We start from the raw sequence: 24,608 nt of genomic DNA, 5'->3' as shown, positions 1-24,608 counted from the left end.
GCTGGAAATACTCAGCCGGTCAGGGTGACACTAGAGAGAGAAATAGTATTAATATTTCAAGTTCATGGCCCATCATCAAGCATTATAATGTTTTAGTTTCTTATAACTGTAGCTCAGATTTAAGAAAAACTGCTAGCAACAGAAAGAGAAAATAAATGGATAAATCAAGATTCTAGTTAATACTAGACCAATTGCAGACCCATTGGGTCTGTTCCCCCAACGTGCGGTTGAGCGAGGTGGCCATAAATGACGGCCGTAGGTGGCGGCGTTCTCTCGGAAATCGCAGCACAGATCGCCAAAACCGGTCAAGAACAGAGTTTTAGTAATATAGATTAGTTGAACGCTGATAATCACTCAAATGTACTTCATTTATCCATAACCTAATGCTGAAGAAAGATCATTGTGGGCAAAAAATTCAGGTTTTGCTCACCGTCTCATAGAAGTTGAGAATGAAATGGATTAGCAGACTGTTGTAAGCTTCCATCTGTAGTGCCATTGTAAACATTCTTGCACAAAATTCCACAAGTTCAAAAACAGAATTCATGAATCCGGAAAGAGAGGGTTTCCTGGAAGAACAACCATATTATCCATCTCAGAAGCTTTATATAAATAAACAAATAAATATGTCTCAAAGCCAACCGGTTAAGCGAGAGCTGCAGGAAGATATCTGGAAGCTTCTTCAAACTATATTATTTACCCGTATCTTGACACGGAAACAAGTCTCCCAATTTAAGCTGTAAAAAACAGCAAAAAGATGTTTTATCCCCCAGCAGGGAGCAATAAAATTTAAAGAGAATCACTTTTAATCCAGAGATATTTACAAGCCAAATAAAGAAATAGGCAGTGTATCTTCTCTCAATCATAGATATGTCATTCTTGGTGAATTGTTTATAGAAATAACCATTGCAGTAAATTTTCCAAAATATGTGGGCTTATATATATTTTTTTACATTTTCAATAATCCGAATCCTGCATACCGATCAAAATACAATAACATTACGCAAGAGAATTAATCATTACACTAAGCTAATTACTAGAGTACTATGGAAGCTCAAAACACACGGCAGTAGTTGGACCATATATTTGATCTGGCTCTACTAAATTAGGTTATCCATTTTGGTGGCAAAAACGGGAAAGCAGACTATTATCTAAATGGTGGCCGATTGGGAAAGGGGGAGATGCAGCGAGACCTGGGTGTCATGGTACACCAGTCATTGAAGGTAGGCATGCAGGTGCAGCAGGCAGTAAAGAAAGCGAATGGTATGTTGGCTTTCATAGCAAGAGGATTTGAGTATAGGAGCAGGGAGGTTCTACTGCAGTTGTACAGGGTCTTGGTGAGACCACACCTGGAGTATTGCGTGCAGTTTTGGTCTCCAAATCTGAGGAAGGACATTATTGCCATAGAGGGAGTGCAGAGAAGGTTCACCAGACTGATTCCTGGGATGTCAGGACTGTCTTATGAAGAAAGACTGGATAGACTTGGTTTATACTCTCTAGAATTTAGGAGATTGAGAGGGGATCTTATAGAAACTTACAAAATTCTTAAGGGGTTGGACAGGCTAGATGCAGGAAGATTGTTCCCGATGTTGGGGAAGTCCAGGACAAGGGGTCACAGCTTAAGGATAAGGGGGAAATCCTTTAAAACCGAGATGAGGAGAACTTTTTTCACACAGAGAGTGGTGAATCTCTGGAACTCTCTGCCAGAGAGGGTAGTTGAGGCCAGTTCATTGGCTATATTTAAGAGGGAGATAGATGTGGCCCTTGTGGCCAAGGGGATCAGAGGGTATGGAGAGAAGGCAGGTACGGGATACTGAGTTGGATGATCAGCCATGATCATATTGAATGGCGGTGCAGGCTCGAAGGGCCGAATGGCCTACTCCTGCACCTAATTTCGATGTTTCTATGTCTATGTTTACTATAGCAATCAAAAACTAATCCCTCCGTCCTGCTTTTTTGCCACAATCATCTACTTGACATATATTTTCTATTTTTTTATTTTTTTAAAAAAAGGTTTTGCAATCTATTTCATCTGTTAAGATTCATTCCACAAAAGATAAAATACATCAGTTGAAAAATGAATACTCCATTTTAAACAATGGGAATAGCTAGTCTGCATTGTGATTATTGTCATTACAATGTACATAAGGTGCCTTGATTAGAGACAACAAAGTTCACAAAAATAAAGAAATCAAAGGCTCCATTCCCAATGTCAGTCAAAAGAATGTACTGCAATTGATCATTGATTAATCAATTAATATGGTTCAAGACAGAATATCTTGAAAATTAAGCATCACGAAAGGTGCTTGAATTCTGGAGTAACTCAACAAGTCAGATGGCATCTCAGAACAACATAGAAAGGTGACGTTTTGGGTCAAGACCCTTAAAATTAAGCATGGTTTCCCTTCAAATTACTTCCATGGCAACGCATCCAATACAGTTATATGTTGCATAAAACAATCCTTTGCCCCAAATTCTTTAAAATGAAATTTAAATAAGTCAGAATTAAGCAGCAAATCAGACCTGCAACATTATTGGAGTATTGTGTGCATTTCTGGTCATCCCATTAAAAAAAGATTGGGGGGGGCGGTTGGTTTGGACAGGGTCCAAAGAAGGTTTACCAGGATGTTACCTGGATTAGAGTGTATTAGCTATTAGGAGAGGTTGTGAAATCTTGAATTGCTTTCTCTGGAGCATTGGAGACCGAGGGTCGTTTTGATAGAAGCATATACAATTATTTGCCAGGTGGAACTGTCAAATACATAGGGTATATCTTTAAGGAGAGAGGAGGCAAGTTTAAAACAAACACAAAGTGCTGGAGTAACTCAGCAGGTCAGGCAGCATCACTGTAGAAAATAGATAGGTGACGTTTCAGATCAACATCTTTCTTCAGACATTGTGGGGGGTGGTGGGGAAGAAAAAGAAAACTGGGACATAGGAGGGGCAGGAGAAACCCTGGCAGGTAATAGGTGGATACAGGTGAGGGGGAGTTTGACCGGCAGATGATTGGACAAAGGCCAGAGAATAAAAGGCAGAAGGTATGAGACAAAGGATTGAAGTGTTGCAAATTATGAAGCTAGAAGGAGACAATAGACAATAGGTGCAGGAGTAGGCCATTCAGCCCTTTGAGCCAGCACCGCCGTTCAATGTGATCATGGCTGATCATCCCCAATCAGTACCCCATTCCTGCCTTCTCCCCATATCCCCTGACTCCTCTATCTTCAAGAGCCCTATCTAGCTCTCTTGAAAGTATCCAGAGAACCGGCCTCCACCCCCCTCTGAGGCAGAGAATTCCACAGACTCACAACTCTGTATGAAAAGGAGGAATGTAGGTGGAAAGAGGGGAAGGGGAGAAATAGGTGTGAGCCCAGGTGGGGCATCAGGGAAAGAGAGGGAAGAAGGGGTGGATGTTTTAGTTACCTTGGAAGGAGTTTAAAAAAAAAAGAGTGGATATGCCTGGAACATGTTGCCAATGAGGTAGCAGAATCAACAGGCATGTGGACCAGGTTGGAAGGGTATGGAGGGATATAGACCAGATGCAATCAATTTAAATGATCATAATAAGCATATTCATCATGGGCAGAGGGGCCTTGTCCTGTGGTGCGCTTTTCTATGCACCCAAAGCCTGGGGCTCCCACCACTGACAACCCATAATCAATCCATCAGCATTATCCTAGACTCCCACAATTGCTACCAAACCTCGTGAATAGAATTCATGAAATAAAATCAGTTTTAATTTCTAGAAGCGGGCACTGTTGCTGATTTTCTCTTCTCTAATCTAGGAATACCAACACCATCGTTTTGTTTCCCTGCCTAAGATCAACGAACCCCAACTTGGGACTACAAAGGTTTTAGTGACTTTGCTAAATATTGTAAAACTAACAAACCAACAAACAAGTCCTCAACAATGTAAATAAAAATTAAAAATAAATAAAACTATGCTTGAAGTTGCAAAGTTCAAGTGATGACACGCAATTATTTTATTGTGCATCTTTGTCTTATACATACTTACTGTGGACTCTCTAAATCACTGGGAATCTGTTTATCCATCTCAGTGATGTACACAGAGTGCCAGGTCAGCCAATTTACCAGTAGATTGGTGATGCTCTCAATGACACTGCACTGGAGAGAAATACATCAGGTAAAGTAATTAAATAAAGTGCTTTTGATTTATATACATTACATTACTTACAATCATAAACTTAACAGACAAGATGCACAAAGCAAAACAGTTATAAAGTTTAATGAAAGACTAAGTAATATGTGCTATTACTGTTGCTCATGTTAAATATGAAACAAGAGATCAGGAGAATTCCTCCCCATTTATTTGGACCTTTTATCTCTGAAGTGAAGTCACCAAAATATGCCATACATTCAATATTGAACCAGGTGCCCAATTCCCTCTACTTTCTCACCTCATGCCCAAACTCATAATTCTGCAACATGCTGGTGCATTCTAAGTCCAATCTTTCATATTATTCGGTTTAAAACATGTATGGATTTCAGGTTATAATTTGCCACAATGTTTCGTCAGCTCTTATCAAAGCCATATGTTATATCCCACATGACCAAAGGTGGCAAACCTTGCTCGACTGTCTATCAGAAGATTAACTAAATCACAACCTTATTGGTATCTCTTCCAATATGCAACAGGATTGCACTGCAATGTTTACATTACATTCTTATTCAGTTACAAGAGGGTCACTTGCAAGAACTTCTCTTTCTCCACCATTATAACGGGTACTTCCCAAGGAACTTTATTTGTCCCCTCCCAATTTTGCCTCTAGAGAATATCATCCAAAAACGTGTGTTACCAAAAATATCGGATCAACACCCAAATCTGAAATCAACCATCTTCTCTGACCCTGCCATCATCTGAAATATGGCAGACTATTTCTCCCACAGCTAGAATTAATGGAACAGAAATATTCTGCATCTATCTGTAGGTGCAATCAGAGGCAATGCCTCGAGTTCCTGCCACAAACTCTGTTTGAGACCATGGTAAATCACAATCTTGATATCATATTTGCCCTTCAATGAACTTCCAACATCAAGAGCACCTAATTTCCACTTTGTAGTATCCATTCTGTTTCAGCGCATCAAATGAAACTTTCATCCATGCTCGTTTAATTTATCCCAATTAATCCAGAATCCTGGCAATATTCCCAATTTTTTTTTTAATACACAAAAATCAGAGCTGCCCATGTCCAACTTGCACTGTGATTTCTGCATTTGTCAGCCTATATTCAGTCCTTAATAACTGTCTTAATTTTACATCTCATCCTTATTGTCAAGCATCTCAAATGGTGCATACAGCTCCACCTCTGATCTCCTCCAGCAATATCGCCCGACAGACCTCCAATTCTCCTCTATTTCAGATGCCAAGTTCTGTTTTTGCTATCCTCCTACAACTCAAGTTGAGCAGTCTTGACAGTGCAATGTTTAATGTAATCAGTGTGGGGTTGCTTATGGCTTTGTTGGATGTTATGAAGTAATTGGTGTCATGGAGCCGTGGTTCTGCCAAAATTCCTTTTCCCCCCAGAGATGCTGCCTGACCCGCTGAGTTATTCCAGCATTTTGTGTCGATTTTTGGTGTGAACCAGCATCAGCAGTTCCTTCCAACACATTAATTTATATTTATCCTGGTTGTCTTTTTGCTATTATTGGGGACAGTTTTATTTTTCTTTTGAGTTCTTTTCGTATTAATATCTGTAAATCTTTGATGTATACTTTTTGCGCTAAAGCTGTCATCATCATTTGTTGGGGTTTCAGCAGTTTGTAAATATCTACGGTTGGTTCATTTCTGTCAGGCCATTTTATACAAAATTAATCAGCATTTGTATTCAATTACTATTTGATTTAACAACAGAGTTGAAAATTGATGTATTTGTAAATCACAAATATTGCTTACAGAAGTATATAAGTGAAGTCCATACAAATTTCTTGTGAATCTAAATTGGAGACGTTCAACATACACAGCCTGTGCTGCATCTCTTGTCTCGGTTTAAAAAGAGCCCATGATATTCCACTATACAAGCACCAATGTACAACGTGTGACAGAGTATGCGTATAATTTTAAGAAAGGGATGGAGAAATGGTAGAGTCAATCTGGTCTAGAGTGAATACAAAATGTAAAAGTGAATGGAAGTGAAACTCAATTTGAAATGATCCATTTTTTGGTAGGAATGTATTTTCTTGCTCTGCAATTCCAATTCATTCATTATGGTTTACACAATACCAGTTGAATAAAATTTCTCAATTTAACTAGTGCATATCTGCACAACGGTATGCATTGCAATTATAAAATGAACGAATTTTTAACTAAAACAAGCATTGTCACTTGACTATTAAATCTCCCTTTCACTACATTGATTACAATTGTAAACCTTTATAAAATATATTAAAATAATGCAATTATGTAGTCGTTTTCTTACCTTGAAATAAACCGAGGAAGTGAAGAACAGTTTCATTAAAGGGTCAAAATAAAGGGCAATGACATCTGCAAATACACAAAACATTAAGTAATAACTTTAAAACATTTTCCACAAAGACACGTCAGTGTTGAAAAAGTAATGAAAAATTAATCCACTGTAATCAGATTTATGCTCAATTTGTAAAGCACCACTCAAAAAAGCCATTACCAAAGGGTAGGAACAAACCAAAATGTCATAAAACCCCTAAGAAAGAATTTATACTGTGTCCAAGATTCAAATTTACAACATAAGAGCTCTGTAAAAACAATTTGAAATTGAATTTTAAGTATTTGTTAGAACCAAGAGATTAAATTACTCCATCAGATATCCAGTTGCGACACTGAGGATTGAGAGGTTCAAATCTCATCGTGTGATGAATTTAAATTTGGTTAATTAAATAAACATGAAAGAAAGAGCCAACACCAAGTCAATGCCAAATCAATAGATCAGTCATAGAGAACTAGTGTAGACAGCTTCAAGTTCACACGCATCCATATCATCAGCAACCTAACGTGGATCCCTTCACACAGATGTGGTGATCAAGAAAGCGCATCAGCATATTTATGTTCTGAAATGCCAGACAAGACACAGAATGTCTTCTCTTAAACTTTTGTAAATGCACCATAGAAAGTATTCTGATTGTAAGCATCTCACCCTGGTTTGACAACTGCTCTGCAGTTGACCACCTGAATTTGTAGACAGGTTAACATAGCCCAGAGCATCACAAGATCATCACTTCCTTTAATCCAGTCCACATTAATAGTGCATTCAATCAAGATGACTGGAAGTATCATCAAGAATCCCTGCCATCTTGGCCATTCCCTTTTCTTTCTATCACATTGGAAAATATTTTCAGGTTCTTCACTCCAGAAGCCCAAACTTCCAGAATTAAGGGCAGCTTCTTTTCTACTGCAAACAGACTTCTGAACCAATCGACCTTTTCCACACCCCTTTCCCAGAGATGTTGCTACATATTCTTAACTCTACCTCAATTGGTTATCCCATTTTAGTACATTTTTGGCACTACTTCAGATTCCACTACCTTTGCACCATTCTGCTATTTTGGATTTGTTGAAATTATTGTTGCATTCATTGGTATCATATTTACTGTTTGCTCTCTGTGAGCTTCATGCAAACAAGGAATCTCGTGGTACCTTTGCATATATGACACCAAATTAATCTCAATCTGATTGACTGTTGTAAAGCGCAGTCCTGATCCATGCATCTTGGAGGGACCATGCAATGAGCCAATGTTTGCCCAGGCTTGCCAAACAACAATTTTAGTTGATTAGTACATGTGTCAGGGGTTATGGGGAGAAGGGAAGGAGAATGGGGTTGAGGGAAAGATAAATCAGCCATAATTGAATGGCAGAGTAGACTTGAAGGTCCAAATGGCCTAATTCTGCTCCTATCACTTATGGTCGGTGGGGGTGCTGCAATGGCGGCAGCCCTGTCAGCAGCGCGTTAGTATTTTCAACTTTTTTTAGTATGTTTTAAAGTATGTTTTTAATGTTTCTTTGTGTGTTTTGTGTGGGGGGGTAGTGTGGGGGAAACCGTTTCGGCCGCCTCCTCCATGGAGAGGCGACTTTTTCCAGGTCGCCTCCCCGTGGCCTAACAGTAAGGATCGGCGCGGCCTTTCCCGGAGACGCGCCCGGGGCTTCAGCGGTGGGCGCAGCGTGGACTCTCGGCGTGGAGCGGGCGAGCCCTCACTGGGGCTCGCTGGAGGGGAGCGCTCCGTTTCGCTGGGCCGGGGCAGCCGGCAGCCTGAAGCCGCGGTCTGCAGAGCTCCAGCTGGCGCGGCGTCGACAGCCCGGATCCCTCGTGGGGGACCCGGGGTAAGAAGAAACCATCACTGCCGGCCCACGGCCAACTTCTACCGCGGGCGCAGTGGTGACTTACCATCACCCCTGGAGGGGGGCTTCGACCGCTGGCCCTGCAGTGCTTCTGGCTTAAAGCCGCGGTCTCCAGTGGGGTAGAGCCGACTCTGGACTTACCTGGACTTGAACCTTGTCCTTTTACCATCTGGACGTCCGCAGCAATGGCTGCGGAGGGTTGAGGTCCTGACCACGGGGGAAAATGGAGGAGGACTGGCCAAATTATGTGCCTTTCACCACAGTGATGAATGCTGTGGTGGATGTTTATGTTAAATTTTTATTGTGTTTTTGTGTGTGTTCTTTATAATTGTACCGCTGCTGACATATTCATTTCACTTGCACTTATGTGCAATGTGACAAATAAACCGTATTGTATTGTATTGTATTGAACTGGTCTCATAGGCAGCCTCCTCACATACAGCCATTAGCTATTAATTACAGATATTTCAGCAGAGGGAAGGGGTTCTCGCCAGGTTCCCAGTGCAGAAGCACTGTTGGTAATACTTGTACTTTCTTTTTTCCGACTCCAGTAGTGCTTTAGCTTCTGATAGCATACCCCACATTCTAAATGACAGAAAATTCAACAAAATACTGTATTTTGACTTCCAAAGCAATTCAGCTTAATAGTTGCAAGGACACCAAGTAAAGTTATACGGCCCTCCTCCTTTTTTCCGTTCCCTCAGCCTTAGCTGACCTTGCACCGACCTGTCGTATCCCATGCCTTCCTCATGCTATACAATTCACACCTCTTCATTTATCTAGCTACACAATTCGCAACTCTAATCCTCCTTTCTCGCACCTTGTGTGTGTTCCTCTCTGGCCTCTCCAACCATCTACCAACCTATCAACACCTCCCCACCTATGATCTGTTATGCTTTGCCCTGTCCCTCCAAGCTTTTGGTTACTCCAATATTTTGAGTCTTTCTAAGACAAAAGCTTTAAGTACATTAGATAGCCAAAGGTAAGCAGCAGGAACATAAACAAATTACATAAAGCCCAGGTTTGCCATGGGGGTTTGCAGTTTATAATTTACACTCATGTCTAGGACGAATTTTCATACGTACGATAAACTAGGAGAGACAGCTAAACCACAAGAAAAGCTTGCCACCTGTGGCTGGGTAGAATAATAACATTTGAAAATTTAACCGCGACGAATTTAAAATGATATCATCAGGGTGAAACAAATGCATGCTAATGGTTACAATATCAAAAGTATGACAGCTACCTACCAGAACTCGGTGGAATCCAGGTGAGCAAGGCAAGGATTTGTGTGCTACACCAAGAACTATCCCAAAGAGATAAGCTCTTGATCAAAAACTCCTCACAGCAGGAGAAACCTTCCTGAAAAACAATGTTTAAAGCAGTAAAATCAACTGCATAAATTTGATGTCCCTCAATATTTTCAGAAAAATTTGAATCTAACCAGAAAAAATGGTAATCCTCCCTTTTTGCTATTATATACCATTTTATTACCATCATTATATTACATCAAGTATCAAGTGGAAGTCCATTCACTAGCAATGTTACAAAATTTTGAGATTTAAAAAATCAAGTCTGTAATTTATCCCATCAGATAAAGCATAAAAAGAAGTTTAATTTGACACCTAATTCACTTTCATATCTCAAGTATTTAAAAAGTTATGGACATTTTCATACTCGGAAATCAGCATCTTGTTCCCTATTGATTTTCTATGGACATTACAAAAAAGCTGTGATCGTGGGCAGTCAAAAACCCATAACCTTCTTAAAAATTAAGAGAACTGAATGAAATTTTCAGTTATCGTACATTGAAGCATTCTGAAACAAATATAAAATAATCTTACTTGGATGACCTGAAATTAAAACATATAATTAGTTAGTTACCCAAGTGTAGCAAATTTCAAACTTCAATTACTAGATCTAAACATCTATTCATTTCTTAATAAATGATTAACATTTTTAAATAGCCCAAGTGTCCAAATAATATTCATAAATAATTCACAATAAAACATGATTTTGAAATCTCATTTACATTAATTTATAGGCCAAATGGAAGGAATTTTGTGTTCAATTTGCTGCAAATTAAAGTCCATTTTAAATCAGCTTTCTAGTGGGTTCCTGTGAACGCGCTGGTTTAGAACGTTCACATTGCGGTAGATTTGTGCCCTCAAATGCCCAGAAAAATACTGCGGGATATAAAGAGCCCAAAATGAGCTACTCGCTATAGTAAACTTTGTATATAGGGTTCTTAAGAAGCCCTTTTTAATGTAAAAATAAGCTACATACCTTTAATTGTTTGCTTTATAAAACCCTGGGGCTGCGAGAGGTCGCGGGTTTAGAGAGTGATTTTTAAACTACTATAACTATTATACAAGGCCATAAAAACTAATATTACCTTTTGCGACGGGGTCTTTCAGCGATTTTTCGTTAATGATTTACTAGGCTGAACATTTTCGATTGCAACAGCCTAGTAAAAATCGCGTTTTAAACCCGCCCCCTCAAAACAACGCCAAAATCACACACACGGGCTGGGGCAGATTTTCAACGACGCTTCAGGTAGGCTTAGCCACATACCTACATTCACTGGTGCCATAGCTCTAATCCAATTTAAGAACATTTACATTGTGGCATCTGTTGTCTAATTATGGTTAAATAGTTCATGTGTTGGAAAACTATTTCGCTGGTACCGCTACAATTCGTAAAAATAAACAAAAAACAAATTGATGTTTAACTTGTCCAATTACGCAGCAGCAAAGTGGAAAATTTTGACCAGAAAAGTGTCCTGTTTTTTTTATATAGGTCATGACATCGTGAATACAAGAACTGCTTGTGAACTTATCAGTCTGAAGAAGGGTCCCAACCCGAAACATCGCCCATTCCTTCTCTCCAGAGATGCTGCCTGCCCTGCTGAGTTACTCCAGCATTTTGTGTCTACTTGCTTGTGAACTTTCTCTTTAACTGTGCCAGATCAATTTGGCAGAAAGTTGAATACTCTCAACCCCAGATGTTGTAGAACTCATATAGATGTTTTGAATTCTAACTACCTTAAAGTTCAGTCCCTCAGTGGGAAATTCATATGAAAATTCAGCTAGATAAGAGTCGTACAGCATGGAAACAGGCCTTCAATCTAATTTGCCCATGCCAACCAAGATACCCATCTGACAGTAGCCTCATCTGCCTGCATTTTGCCTATATCCCTCTTAACCTTTCCTAACCATGTATGTACCTGTCCAAATGTCTTAATATTTTTAATGGAGAGAAATAAGGTGATTATGGTTGATGAGCAAACAACCTTCATTAGTCTTGGGCATCTGCTGAAACGGAATGTTAAAGTATAGATATTCCTACATTTAAGAACATTCTACTCACAGAATTTCATTATCACAATTGAATTTTCTGGGTAATGTTTTCGATTTACAGTTTTTTTTGCTATACTGAGGATTGCCTGATGTTTGCAATTAAGGTAATTTTTGAATCCCAAGGAAATCTTCATTGACTTAACTGGTAAAGGAGTGGGATAAATTGTGGAAAGAGCACAAAATATGGGGTTTGGGGGAAGATATTTCTCCTAATTGTATCAGGTCTAAACTTTTAAACTCTGGAATGCAAGTGGAGTGTTTACAATGAAACCAGCGGGGCATTGTTTCTAAATATTAAATTACACTTAATAGAATCTTTCCCTGGAATATAGCCCCATCAGAAATAGAGATATGCTTGTATATGAAATAGCTATCAGTTGCCCATAATGAGTTCAAAGCTTTTGTACATTCGGGTAAGTAACAAGTCAAACAATGACAGAAAAGTTCCAAATTATCTTTCTAACTTTGCATTCAGTTCAGAAAAACAAATTCTTATTTTTCTTAAAAAGCACTTTCAATGTACTTACTAGTAGAAATTCCTGAGTTCTTATGATGATATTTAAAAACTCCTTGAATTCCTCTTCTTTTTGCAGGTTGTCCCCTTTGCAATCTGTAAACTCTAATCAAAAATAGGAAATGCTAAACAAAATGTGCTTCAACATAACACACAAATAAATCTGACAATACGTTTATAAATAACAAGAAATAAAAACTCTAAATAATCACCAGGAAATCAAAATGTTGTCAAATGTGCAGCTGACAAATTTAGCATGGAGTTGATAGGACTGGAGACAGTAAAACTAATAAATATATATATTTTTTGAAATAAATCTCAAAAGTATCAAAATATTTTGACATCGAGGTTAAGAGTTGTATTTTGGTCTGAACTCGCAGAAATTCAGTACACTTCTTGTTCTCACACAAGTATGCTTATTTTATTTTGTTTCACTGTTTTTTAAGACATTCTGGCAAAAGATTTCAAAACAAAACCTTGCAATACTGGTGGCCTTATGGTAGTACATAACTTTTAGACAAAGCAATACGTTTTAATTTTTAGCTTAAAAATACAATAAACAATCCGCCATTGCCTCACCCTCCTGAAGAGTTTGAGCGAGCCAGAAATCCAGACGGAGAAATGCTGAATCATCTTTTACCCAATTAATATAATGAAGTAACAAGGGAGACCTCAGCACTGAACCCATCTGTGCAGGAAACTGAATGAAAAAGAGAAAAAAAAAGTACAGCTAACATAGATAGATAAAGCATCCTCAGAACATGCAAGCCACAAACAGCTCCCAAAAATCAAAGACAAACGGCAGGCTACCTTATTCATTATACGTTTAAAAAGTTACTCCCAATGGGTTTGAAGGCAGAATATGGCTCAATATTTCAGTTAAATATGTCTGATTCTTGGTGTGTGGTGAAAATTTAGCTGAATTGAACAAAAAAGGAAATGGAGTAGCATCAAACCAAGGAGAAAAGAATAATCAGAATCTACACCTTACTGAGTAGAATACAATATTGAGTAGAATGAGTAAAAACAAAGTAAGAAAATGATACCAGGAAGACTGGCCAGGCTTAAAGTAAACAAGACATCAGATGGGATGTTTACAAAGTTCTAGGGGGAGCGAGCATAGAGGACATAGAAGGACTCGCCATAATCTTCAAGGTTTCAAGGACAGTTTATTGTCGCATGTTCCAGTTAATGTACAGTGAAATTTGAGTTACCATTCAGCCATATTAAGTGAAAAGCAATAAGACACAACCATGTAAAATTTAACATAAACATCCACCAAAGTGGATTCCACATTCCTCACTGTGATGGAAGGCAATAAAGTTCAATCTTCTTCCTCTTTGTTCTCCTGCGGTCGGTGCAGTCAAACCATCCGCAGTCGGGGCGATCATAGCCCCCGCAGCCGCGAGCAAAGCCCTCGTCGGGGTGATTGAAACTCTCTCTGCGGCTTGGAGCTCCCAAATCTGCCTCTTCTTACCAGAGACTGCTGGTTTCACGACGTTAAAATCCACAGGCCCCGCGGTTGGAGCCTCGATCCCCGGCAAAGGGATCGCAAGCTCCGTGATATTAAAGTCCGGTAGACTCCCATGGTTTGGAGCGCCGGGTCGGTCTCCAGGAAAGGCCACCAACTTCATGATGTTAGGCCACAGTGGGGACGGAGATATGATGCAGAAAGAAATTGCATCTCCGTCGAGGTAAGAGATTGAAAAAGTCTCCGAACCCCCCCCCCCCCACCCATATAACAAACCAAGGAACACCAAAACATACTTTTAACACATACTAAAAATAACAAAAATGAAGAAAGGACAGACAGACTGTTGGTGAGGCAGCCACTACTGGTGGCGCCACCTGGTGAATTACAACTTCTAACCCTGTGTTCGGGGAGGTGCAAGAGCACTGGAAAATGGCAGGAAAAACACCTTTGCTCAAAAATGGTTCAGGAGCACGTCAAGCAGCTACACACCAGCCAATTCAACCTTTAGTACGATATAACTGAGAACAAGGGGGTAACAATAATGCGGGAAATTGTTAATTGGCGCTCGATCTGATAAAGAGAACAGGCAGAGATTTAACACAAATCATGTTCACTAAGGTGATTACATTTTTTGATGCAGTGATGGGAAGAAACACAAAATGATATACCCATGGATTTTCAGAAGTTGGTCAATAAGTCTATGAAAAATGTGTTTACAAAATGGAGGCCATGTAATTCAAGGGTGACCAGCAGCATTGTCAGGAAATGTGTTATGTAGCACAAAGTAGAGAATGGCAGCATTAGGTTGTATTTCAGAATGTAAGATTATGTCAATTCCCAGGAACATTGCTGGGCCCTGCTTTTTTGTACTATACAAAATTATTAATTTGGGTGCTCAGGGTAACATATCCAAATTTTTGTTCAAGACAAAATACGAAAGGATAGTAAATGGTAAGCAAGATGATTAAGACACAGGTACACAGAATGGACAAATAAATGGCAGATTAAATTTAATTTAGCAAAGTGATGAACCTTCCCAGAAAGAATGAAGAGAAATAATAGACCCTAAAAGGGCGAGTTCTACAGAACATATTAAAAAATAAATAACATGTGCAAACATCTCTGAAAGTAGTATTGAAAGAAACAGCAGATGGGATGGTTAATAAAGCACATGAGATCCAGCAAAAGAGAATTGGATAGACACTTGAAAACAGGATAGTTTGCAGAGCAATGGGGAAAAGGAGCAGGAATTGGGACTATTGAGGCATTGTTCTACTTAGAACCAACACAGAATCAATGGGTTGAACAGACTTCAATTATGCCATAAAGATTACAGGAGGAAATAGAATTGGTCACACTAGTTGTGCACAATTTAAAAAGCAGATTGAGAATTAAATAATCTTACTCTGTTAATGTGACCCACTCTTCACAGGATCACAGAGTTTAAATCTATTTACGGGTTAGTATACAAAAATAAGGTCATAAGTCTTATGGTCATATGTTATAGGAATAGAATTAGGCCATTCAGCCCATTGTCCACTCCGCCATTGATTCATGGCTGATCTCTCTCCCTCCTAACCCCATTCTTCTGCCTCTCCCCACAACCTGACACCTGTACCAATCAAGAATCTATCCATCTCTGCCTTAAAAATATCCACTGACCTGGCCTCCGCAGCCTTCTGTGGCAAATAATTCCACAGATTCACCACCTTCTGACTAAAGAAATTTCCCTGCATCTCCTTCCTAAAAGAACGCCCTTTAATTCAGAAGCTATGATCTCTAGTACTAGACTCTTCCACTAGTGGAAACATCCTCTCCACATCCACTCTATCCAAGTCTTTCACTATTCTGTATGTTTCAATGAGACCCCCCCCCCCCCCCCCATTCTTCTAAACTCCAGCGAGTACAGGCCCACTACTGAGAAATGTTCATCGTAGGTTAACTTATTCATTCCTGGGATCATTCTTGTAAACCTCCTCTGGACCCTCTCCTTTGCTACAATATATTCCATCTGCCACTTATCTGCCCACTCTCCCAACTTGTCCAAGTCCTTCTGCATAGTTCCTGTTTTCTCTACACTACCTGCCCTTCCATTTATTTTCGTGTCATCTGCAAACCTGGCCACAAAGCCTTCAATTCCCTCGTCCAAGTCATTAATATACAGCGTGAAGAGTAGCTGTCCCAGCTCCGACTCCAGTGGAATTCTGGAAAAATAATCCAATCTCCATATTTTAAGTACTTTGCCTCACCTCAATCCAGTCAAAGTTCTGCAGTAGTTGAGAGAATGTGGTTAATTGCTCCAGAGGAAAGGTTTTGCTGTGAATTACGGAACGAGGCAACTCAGTCATATGTGCAGCACTGCTGATAAATGGGATAATATCTCGATGCATTTTTCTCTTCTGCAAAGGCATAAACACTTCATCAGTGAATGTAATCATATTAACATTCAATTTCATTACTTCATAAGCCTCCTGTTAGAATCATTCTTCTGGTCATTTCCACAAAACCAGTTTATTTATCAATGAAATATTGAAATAAATTCAGAATTTAAATGCATTCAGTTACTAGGGAAAATTACCTACCCTTTTCCGCATCGGAGGCTCTATGAAATTTACCAAACTTTGAGTTTTGGCCAACTGTCTGTATCCATTATTTTGAACTCTTTCAATTATTTTCTTCCAGGGTGAAGTTGATGCTTGAAAATTCTGCACAGAAACAGGGACCATTAAATCATTTTGCAACGCAACAATCCAAAGAGCAAATATACCCAAAAAAAAGGAATATTTCAAATCCACACATGTTCATATGACGTAATGAAACAAAAAAGTTAAGCTTCACTATTTAGCACTTACATTCACAACAAGCCAAGAAGGATGGGGTTATGTTCTATGCAACACATCATAAACAAAAGTGTGTTTCTTATACTTGTACATATGTTTATAAGAATAAAAGAATATAAAACTTCAAATACAGTAAATCACACGAGTTATGCAAAACTTTTAGCCTCCATTTGTACATAATATAACATATATTGTGCTATTATATTTCAGTTCATTACCTGTGACCCTTACAAAATGACAGTTTGAATAATGGCAATTAGCGTTTACGGAATTCACAAATCACAACCCAAAGAATCTGGGATATGGAATAAAAGTTCTCAGCAATTTATGTGAAAAATATTTGCAATGACAGCATTTTGGAAAATCACAATACAGACTTTTTTTTAAGTTAAGGAACACAATGTGTGGTTGCCTAACCGTGTCTTTATAATACAATGTCTTGTGCTTATTCACCTTCAAATTAAACATTGATAAATAGTCCATAATAGGAACCTTCTTTCATATATCCATCCCTGCCTCACTGGAGCCAGAAAACTCTAAGCACTGCACAACTTACAAAATATGCATGACAAATTTATATTGATGACAGTTAGTTCAATTCAAACTAATTGGGGTATTGCAGGTACCAATCTTCAATTATACAAAATCAATACTGTATTTAAAAGCTAAGTTTCAAAATTCTTACCCACTACAGGTGCACAACCTTTTATCCGAAGTTCCAAATAACAAAAAGCTCCGAATAGCGGAAATTTTTTCGGTCCTTGAAGAAAGGTCCTTGAAGACGTTCACCGAAGGCGGCCCGCAGAGGTGACAGCGGAACCTCTGGTCAGTCCTCAAAGAAAGGGGAACTAAATCCCCATTCATAAAAGAGAAGGTGAGGGTATATTGCGCGGGAGGGTTAATAATTGACAATCTGCTGCTGCCTGCCCGCTGAATTAAAAAGTTCCCACGGTAGGCTCACGATACACAGTGTATCATGAGTCTTGCGTGGGAACTTTTTAACTCAGCGGGCAGGCAGCAGCAGATTGTCGCTCCCTTCAAATTCACCCCACCTACACCCCTCTGCTTCCCGGCCATGTGCGTGACCCCTTCCCTCCCCTCTCCAGCTCCCCGTCCATTGCACCGGCGCGGAGACTTTGCACTGTCTTCACGTCGGTGATGCCAGCAGGTCAGTGCCAGTCATCGGAGACGTCAGGACCAACGGGACACCGACCCCCAGGCCCACTGCAAGCACGGAGATCCCAGAGACCCACAGCCAGCCCCAGCCCAGCCCCGTTCCAACTCCAGAGGAACACGGGTTGTGGATGAGGGGGCGCAGGGACGGAAGCTGATGGTGTGCAAGGTACGTCTTGTTCTTGGGGTTGTGGATGAGGGGGCGCAGCTCGGGCTGTGACATCTCCGGCCACCCCCCTGTACAGGAGCTGAAACTGGGAACTGTGGGGTTGTTTGCAGTTGCAGAGGGAGGGGGCAAGGGCGGTACAGTTCCCAGTCTCAGCTCCTGTCCAAGGGGGTGGCCGGAGACGTCAGGACCAATGGGACACCGAATCCAAGCACGGAGATCCCAGAGACACACAGCCAGCAGTAACTCTAGCCCAGCCCCGCTCCAACTCCAGAGGAACCCGGGTTGCGGATGAGGGGGCGCAGCTTGGGCTTTGGGCGAACTGCCACTTGTCGCTGTAGCGGCCCATCGGAGAGCGGATTCCTGTTGGTCCTGACGTCTCCGGACACCCCCCTGGACAGGAGCTGAGAGACAGGAGTAGGGGCAGAAGCTGATGGTGTGCAAGGTACGTCTTGTTCTTGGGTGGCGCAGCTCGGGTTGTGGGCGAACTGCCACTTGTTGCCGTAGCGGCCCATCGGGGAGCGGATCCCTCTGGAGTTGGAGGGACAGGGAGACACAGCGGCTTTTAAGAATGGTGGGCAATCACTTCCAAAGTTCTGCCCACACAGTCAGTGCACCTCTCCTACACTTGTGTCCCGCACTAAGATCATCTCGCAGATAATGATCCCAGCCTAACCCTCCTTATTCTCTCCTATTCTGCAAGAAAAAACTACATTGAAGACTCAAACTCGTGATCGAGTAACTGCCGGGATCGAGGCGCAAACTCGCGACCTTGCGGATAGGAGTCGAGCACTCTACCACTGAGCCAGCCGTTAAAATCTACGCTAAAAATCTTCCAATCCGAAAGTCGAAAAATTCCGAATTACGAACAGCGTCTGGTCCCAAGGCTTTCGGATAAAAGGTTGTGCACCTGTACTATAAATGCATGTGGTGGGGGACAAATCTCTACGACATATGTTTCATGTACAGGTCAATTTAAACAATGCCTCTACAAAAGCAGAATGTGCATTTGTGATGCAAACAAAAAACACAAAAACAGAGGTCATATGCAGCAGATATAGACGCAAAAAGCTGGAGTAACTCAGCGGGTCAGACAGCATCTCTGGAAAAAGGAGTAGGTGATGTATCGGGTCAAGACCCTTTTTTAGAGTACCATACAGTCTACATAGACTGATATACAACAGGTATAGAAAGAGAAACTGAATATCTGCAACACTATCTGTAAATAAGCAATAAATCCAATTTGCTGATTCTATATTTGGTAAGAAACAGCATTAATGTTTTAAAATAATAATAATTCTGGGCAAATAATCAAGTAGCACATCATCTGCATTTGTTCTGCAGATCCAAACAATTGTTTTTACTGTGTTAATGTAGAACAGCCTCATAAGTTTTTGAAATACCAATTCAAGCAAATTGTTCTCTTATTGTATCTGGATCATAGACAAGCAAACAATACAAATATAAAATATTGCTATTTCAAGACTTCACACATCCCATATTGTTTTAATCTAAAAGTCAAATTGGCTGTCCATATACAAATCTGAATCAACCAAGTAAAAATTAAAAATATCTCCTTCACAGAACTGTAAATTATAATAATAGCCAAAACAGCAGCCAAAAAAAACAAATCTACTTCAAATTTTGCAAAGGACAAAAAGCACCAACAGCCCACACAGAATGGTACCAAAGATTTAAGTTATACAAGGACTTACTTTGGGTTTTCCAGATAGTGTCAAAGAAACATATTCAGGTGCATGGATCTTGTACAACAAGAGAAGGGCCATTAAGTGGGTCTGCATTCCCTGAAAAAATGATCACATTTGCATGGATAGAGCAACTTATTCACAATACCAAACATTCACAGGCACAATGGATTATAGATAATTTCAATTATCTTCTTTCATTCTGATACACAACACCAACATCAGATAATTTGACCACTACAACCTATTCTTCAATTTGTTTGACCCTGACTGCAAATTTACTCATCTTTGTTCCATATCTCTTGATACTCATACTTGGCTGATTTATCCCATGATCCTTTGCATAACAACTCTTCGCCGATTTTGTTCTTACATAACCCGACTAATGATAGTTGAATTATATTCAACCTCTTCTTCTCGATTCTGCAATTGAAAAAAATAAGTCCAGGCCAGATAGTACATTCCTAAGATTCACAGTCTAAAATCCAGCATAGTACTTCAGATTCAGTTTAATCAGGGTTCAACATACTCTCATTCCCATGAGATAAAAGCCAACATTCTATTCGTCATTGTGGTTACTCTTTGTGATTTGAACAGTTAAATGCATTACTCATATTCAGCTCTCAGGTTTGAAGTATTGTCAAGAAATATAAACGCCGAGAAAACATGTCGGGATAATTTCAGGAATCACACATACAAAATGTGTAGATATGCAGATTAATGCAGAGTGTGAAGGATAGAACCAGCAGTTGAATTGATTCTATCCTTCAACATGAAAGTTCACCTTTGGAAATACTAACATCGATTTACCATGTTTTCTTTGCAGCTATTATTAGTATCTTTTTGATTTTGGTTGCAGAGAAACAGAACATTTATGTTTGTAGGCCGCTAGAGCTCCTAGCTACAGCAATCACATTCTGTCACATGTACAGTTGAATTCAAATATTTTTTAGGTTAAGGGTTTTTCAAAGCATTAACTAAATTACCAAGATGTTAGCTGAAGGTAGACAAAAATGCTGGAGAAACTCAGCGGGTGAGGCAGCAACTGTGGGGCGAAAGAAATAGGCAACGTTTCGGGTCGAGACCCTTTTCAGACTGATGTGGGGGCGGGGGGAGCGGGAAGAAGAAAGGAAGAGGCGGAGGCAGTGGACTGTGGGAGAGCTGGGAAGGGGAGGGGAAAGAAGGAGAAAGCAGAGAATACCTAAAATTGGAGAAGTCAATGTTCATACCGCTGGGGTGTAAACTACCCAAGCGAAATATGAGGTGCTGCTCCTCCAATTTACGGTGGGCCTCACTCTGGCCATGGAGGAGGCCCAGGACAGAAAGGTCAGATTCGGAATATGCGGGGGAGTTGAAGTGCTGAGCCACCGGGAGATCAGGTTGGTTATTGCGAACCAAGCGGATGTTGAGTGAAGCGATCGCCAAGCCTACGCTTGGTCTCACCGATGTAGAGCAGCTGACACCTAGAGCAGCGATGTAATAGATGGGGTTGGAGGAGGTGCAGGTGAACCTCTGCCTTACCTGGAAAGATTGCTTGGGTCCTCGGATGGAGTCAAGAGGGGAGGTAAAGCGACAAGTGCAGCATTTCATGCAAGGGAAAGTGCCAGGAGCGGGGGTGGTTTGGGTGGCAAGGGACGAATTGACCAGGGAGTTACGGAGGGAGCGGTCTCTGTGGAAAGTCGAAAGGGGAGGAGATGGGAAGATGTGGCCAGTGGTGGGATCACATTGGACGTGGCGAAAATGTCGGAGGATTATTTGTTGTATGTGACGGCTGGTAGGGTGGAAGGTGAGGACAAGGGGGACTCTGCCCTTGTTACGAGTGGGGGGGGGGATGGGGAGTAAGAGCAGAGTTACAGGGTATAGAAGAGACCCTGGTGAGAGCCTCATCTATAGAAGATTTTTTCCGACATTTTCGCCTAAATTTTTGCTCTACATCGGTGAGACCAAGCCTAGGCTTGGCGATCGCGTCGCCCAATACCTCCGCTCGGTTCGTAATAACCAACCTGATGCCCCAGTGGCTCTGCACTTCAACTCCCCCCCCCCCCCCCATTCCGAATCCAACCTTTCTGTCCTGGGCCTCCTCCATGGCCAGAGTGAGGCCCACCGTAAATTGGAGGAGCAGCACCTCATATTTCGCTTGGGCAGTTTACACCCCAGCGGTATGAACATTGACTTCTCCAATTTCAGGTAGTCCCTGCTTTCTCCTTCTTTCCCCTCCCCAGCTCTCCCACAGCCCACTGTCTTGACTCTTCCTTTCTCCTTCCCGCCCCCCCCCCCCACATCAGTCTGAAGAAGTCTTGACCCGAAACGTCGCCTATTTCCTTCGCTCCATAGATGCTGCCTCACCCGCTGAGTTTCTCCAGCATTTTTGTCTACCTTCGATTTCCCAACATCTGCAGTTTCTTTTTAAAAAAGATGCTAGCTGAGGTTACGGGCTGCATTACATCAACTGTTGAATGCCATGACAATAATATTAAATTAAGTAATAACCCACTCGATTTGGACAAATCGAAATGTAATAACTCACCATTTTGGACTGTAATTCTATTAGCTTCTTAACTCTGAATCGTTTAACTGAGAAAGAGGAAAACACAAGGCTTTAGTTAAAGAATGGACTTTAGAAAAATCTATTCCTTTTGCTTCATATCATATCGAAAAGCACTTTGGATTTTTTTTGTGCTACAGGTTTTCTTTTACAATTGTACTGTATGACATTTTGTCATGGTCAAATGGCATGCTGCAATTTGCAACAAGAAGCAGACATGAAGATTGAATTTATAAACATAGGATTAAACATAGGAACACAATAGATTCCAACTAGAAGTTGATTTTCAAGATACTAGGTGCCAGGGAATTTATAATACACAACCACAGTGTTGCAAAGTACAGATTTTGGCCTTGCGCACAAGATTAAAAAGTAGTTTGCATCAGTAGAATTGTGGTCAATACTTACCATTTTCCTTTCTCGTCAGCAGATACAACAGATGACATATATAGGGGCACTGTAAAGGATAAAATCTCATGTAAATCACAATTCTTATAAAAATCAAAGATTAAAAAGATTTAAAACAATTTCTGTATTGATTTTAAACATAAAACAACTTGAAAAAATTAGTGCTGATATTTTTATAAATATATTGGTAAACGTTAAAAATAATTTGTTCATTCCCTACCATTGTGTTGTACATCACAAGCAAACCATTTCTTCAGAAAATACTTAATAATTATATTTTTCAGTCATTAAAAATAATTAGAAATGGCTCTTTATTTAATTAGATACTCTGCATTTAGGCGCTTGAGAAGAAATTTAACTGAGGTATTTAAAATATTAAAGAGATTTAAGTGATTAGGTAGAAAGAAACTCGATTCAGGCCATTCTCATATTGGAGAAGGACCATTTTGGAATGAAATTTGGAAGCATTTTTTCCACACAAAAGATCTCACAGAACGATAAGTAATGAACCAATGGAAAATTTAAGACCGAGAAATATAGTATTTTATGGATGAGGGATATTGACTTTTTTTTAAAGATACAAGTTGAATACAAGTTTTCAAAGATACAAGTTAAAAAGCTCACTTGATGGGATGTATGACCTCAACATGTTTCTACACTGTAGTTCTTCCTATCTTCCAATCATTCTTCTTATCATTCATTAAGAATAATTGTAATATGACATAGTTGGCACCTAAAATTAGGTCCCACTGTATTGTTTTGTATTGTACCAACTTCTAATTTAAATAAATAAATAAATAATAATTGTACGATTTACCAAATGGAAAAATCTAAATTATTTCTTACCAGCTTGTCATTTTGAAGGTAGAAGAAAATTATGCCATACAATGAATGTAAATGTTTCTTTGAGTTCAATAGATCAAACACAGCTAACAACCATTTGATAAACAGCAGCTGCAAAGCAGAAAAATCAATTTGTGATCAACACTGTTTAGCTTGTATGTCAATTCCATGCAGTCTGTCTACAAGTTTGGATTCAAACAACTGCCCCTCTCAAGTGCTAATATTACACCAACGACATTGTGGAACATCGTTGCTCTACGGTACTTTATTTGCATTGTACATATTGCACAGCCATTAAAAGAATAATTTGGCAAAACTAAGATTATTTTCAGTATCCACTCTGGTTACCTTCGACATTGCTAAAAATACATCTATTGATGCTCCTGAACACATCATCAGTAATGTAACCTGGGGTCATTGGGTGTTTTGGGTCTTTCAACATCAGACACCCTCGCCCAGGTGACCCAGGTTGATCAGACCACGACTTGTGTTCAGGTGGCATTCGCTCCTCCCCATGGACCTTCTCTCCTGATCCAGAGCCATCTCGAGGCATTCTCCACTGCCTCTGTGGTGTTCTTGATGGCTCTTCTCCTTGCCACTCCGTTGATGCCCAGCGCACTCAAGGCTTTGTAGAGCGATTTCCCTGCAAAACCTCTGCAGCCAACCTCGATGGGCATACACCTTGCCTTCCAGCCCAGCTTACGGCAGTCTATGACCAGCTCTTCATACTTGGTCATCTTCCTCTCGTGGGCCTCCTCCAGACGGTTCTCCCACGGCACTGTCAGTTCCAACAAGACAATGTTTTTGGTCGCCTCTGAGACCAGGAGGATGTCCGGCCTCAGGGTGGTTGTGGCAATGTTCTGTGGAAACTTCAGCTGTTTCACCAGGTCAATAGAAAGCTGCCAGTCCTGCGCTGTCGCCAGGATTCCTGACCGATTCCTGGCTGCTGTGGTTCTTGGCAGCTGCACTCCGGCCTTCACAAAGGTGATCATCTGGGTGGTGGGCCGTGCTCGTATGCAGCTGCTGATTCCCATGCTGATGGCTTCTGCAATGGGTTTAAGATCCTGATCATGATGCCAGGTGTACCGGCCCTGCCCAAGAGCCTTTGGGCAGCTGCTCAGGACATGTTCCAATGTCCCCTTGCCCGAGCATTGCGGGCAATCCGGAGATTCCGCTTTGCCCCAGATGAAGAGGTTCGATGGGCTGGGCAGGACATCATACAGCAGCTTCTTCCTCAGGATGGTTCGCAGCTCAGCC

The 24,608-nt window shown here is 40.6% G+C and overlaps 1 protein-coding gene across 2 annotated transcripts in view; it reads right to left on the bottom strand.

The window, feature by feature from the left end:
* The window catches only part of cenpi (centromere protein I), a 47,942-nt gene that overhangs the window by 14,825 nt on the left and 8,509 nt on the right, over window positions 1-24,608 (bottom strand). For both annotated transcript variants that reach the window (XM_055643685.1, XM_055643686.1), the window contains exons 4-15: window positions 23,355-23,462; window positions 22,509-22,557; window positions 22,083-22,129; window positions 19,565-19,654; window positions 16,253-16,375; window positions 15,920-16,069; window positions 12,776-12,896; window positions 12,210-12,301; window positions 9,574-9,685; window positions 6,432-6,496; window positions 4,010-4,119; window positions 431-566 (exon numbers count right to left, since the gene is read on the bottom strand). In XM_055643685.1, coding sequence (XP_055499660.1) covers window positions 431-566; window positions 4,010-4,119; window positions 6,432-6,496; window positions 9,574-9,685; window positions 12,210-12,301; window positions 12,776-12,896; window positions 15,920-16,069; window positions 16,253-16,375; window positions 19,565-19,654; window positions 22,083-22,129; window positions 22,509-22,557; window positions 23,355-23,462 — 1,203 coding nt within the window. The remainder of the gene's footprint in view (window positions 1-430; window positions 567-4,009; window positions 4,120-6,431; window positions 6,497-9,573; window positions 9,686-12,209; window positions 12,302-12,775; window positions 12,897-15,919; window positions 16,070-16,252; window positions 16,376-19,564; window positions 19,655-22,082; window positions 22,130-22,508; window positions 22,558-23,354; window positions 23,463-24,608) is intronic.

Source organism: Leucoraja erinacea, chromosome 12 (assembly GCF_028641065.1).
Source record: "Leucoraja erinacea ecotype New England chromosome 12, Leri_hhj_1, whole genome shotgun sequence".
Taxonomy (NCBI): domain Eukaryota; kingdom Metazoa; phylum Chordata; class Chondrichthyes; order Rajiformes; family Rajidae; genus Leucoraja; species Leucoraja erinaceus.
Note: the sequence above shows the minus strand (reverse complement) of the source record. Positions and strands in the feature narration are given on the sequence as shown.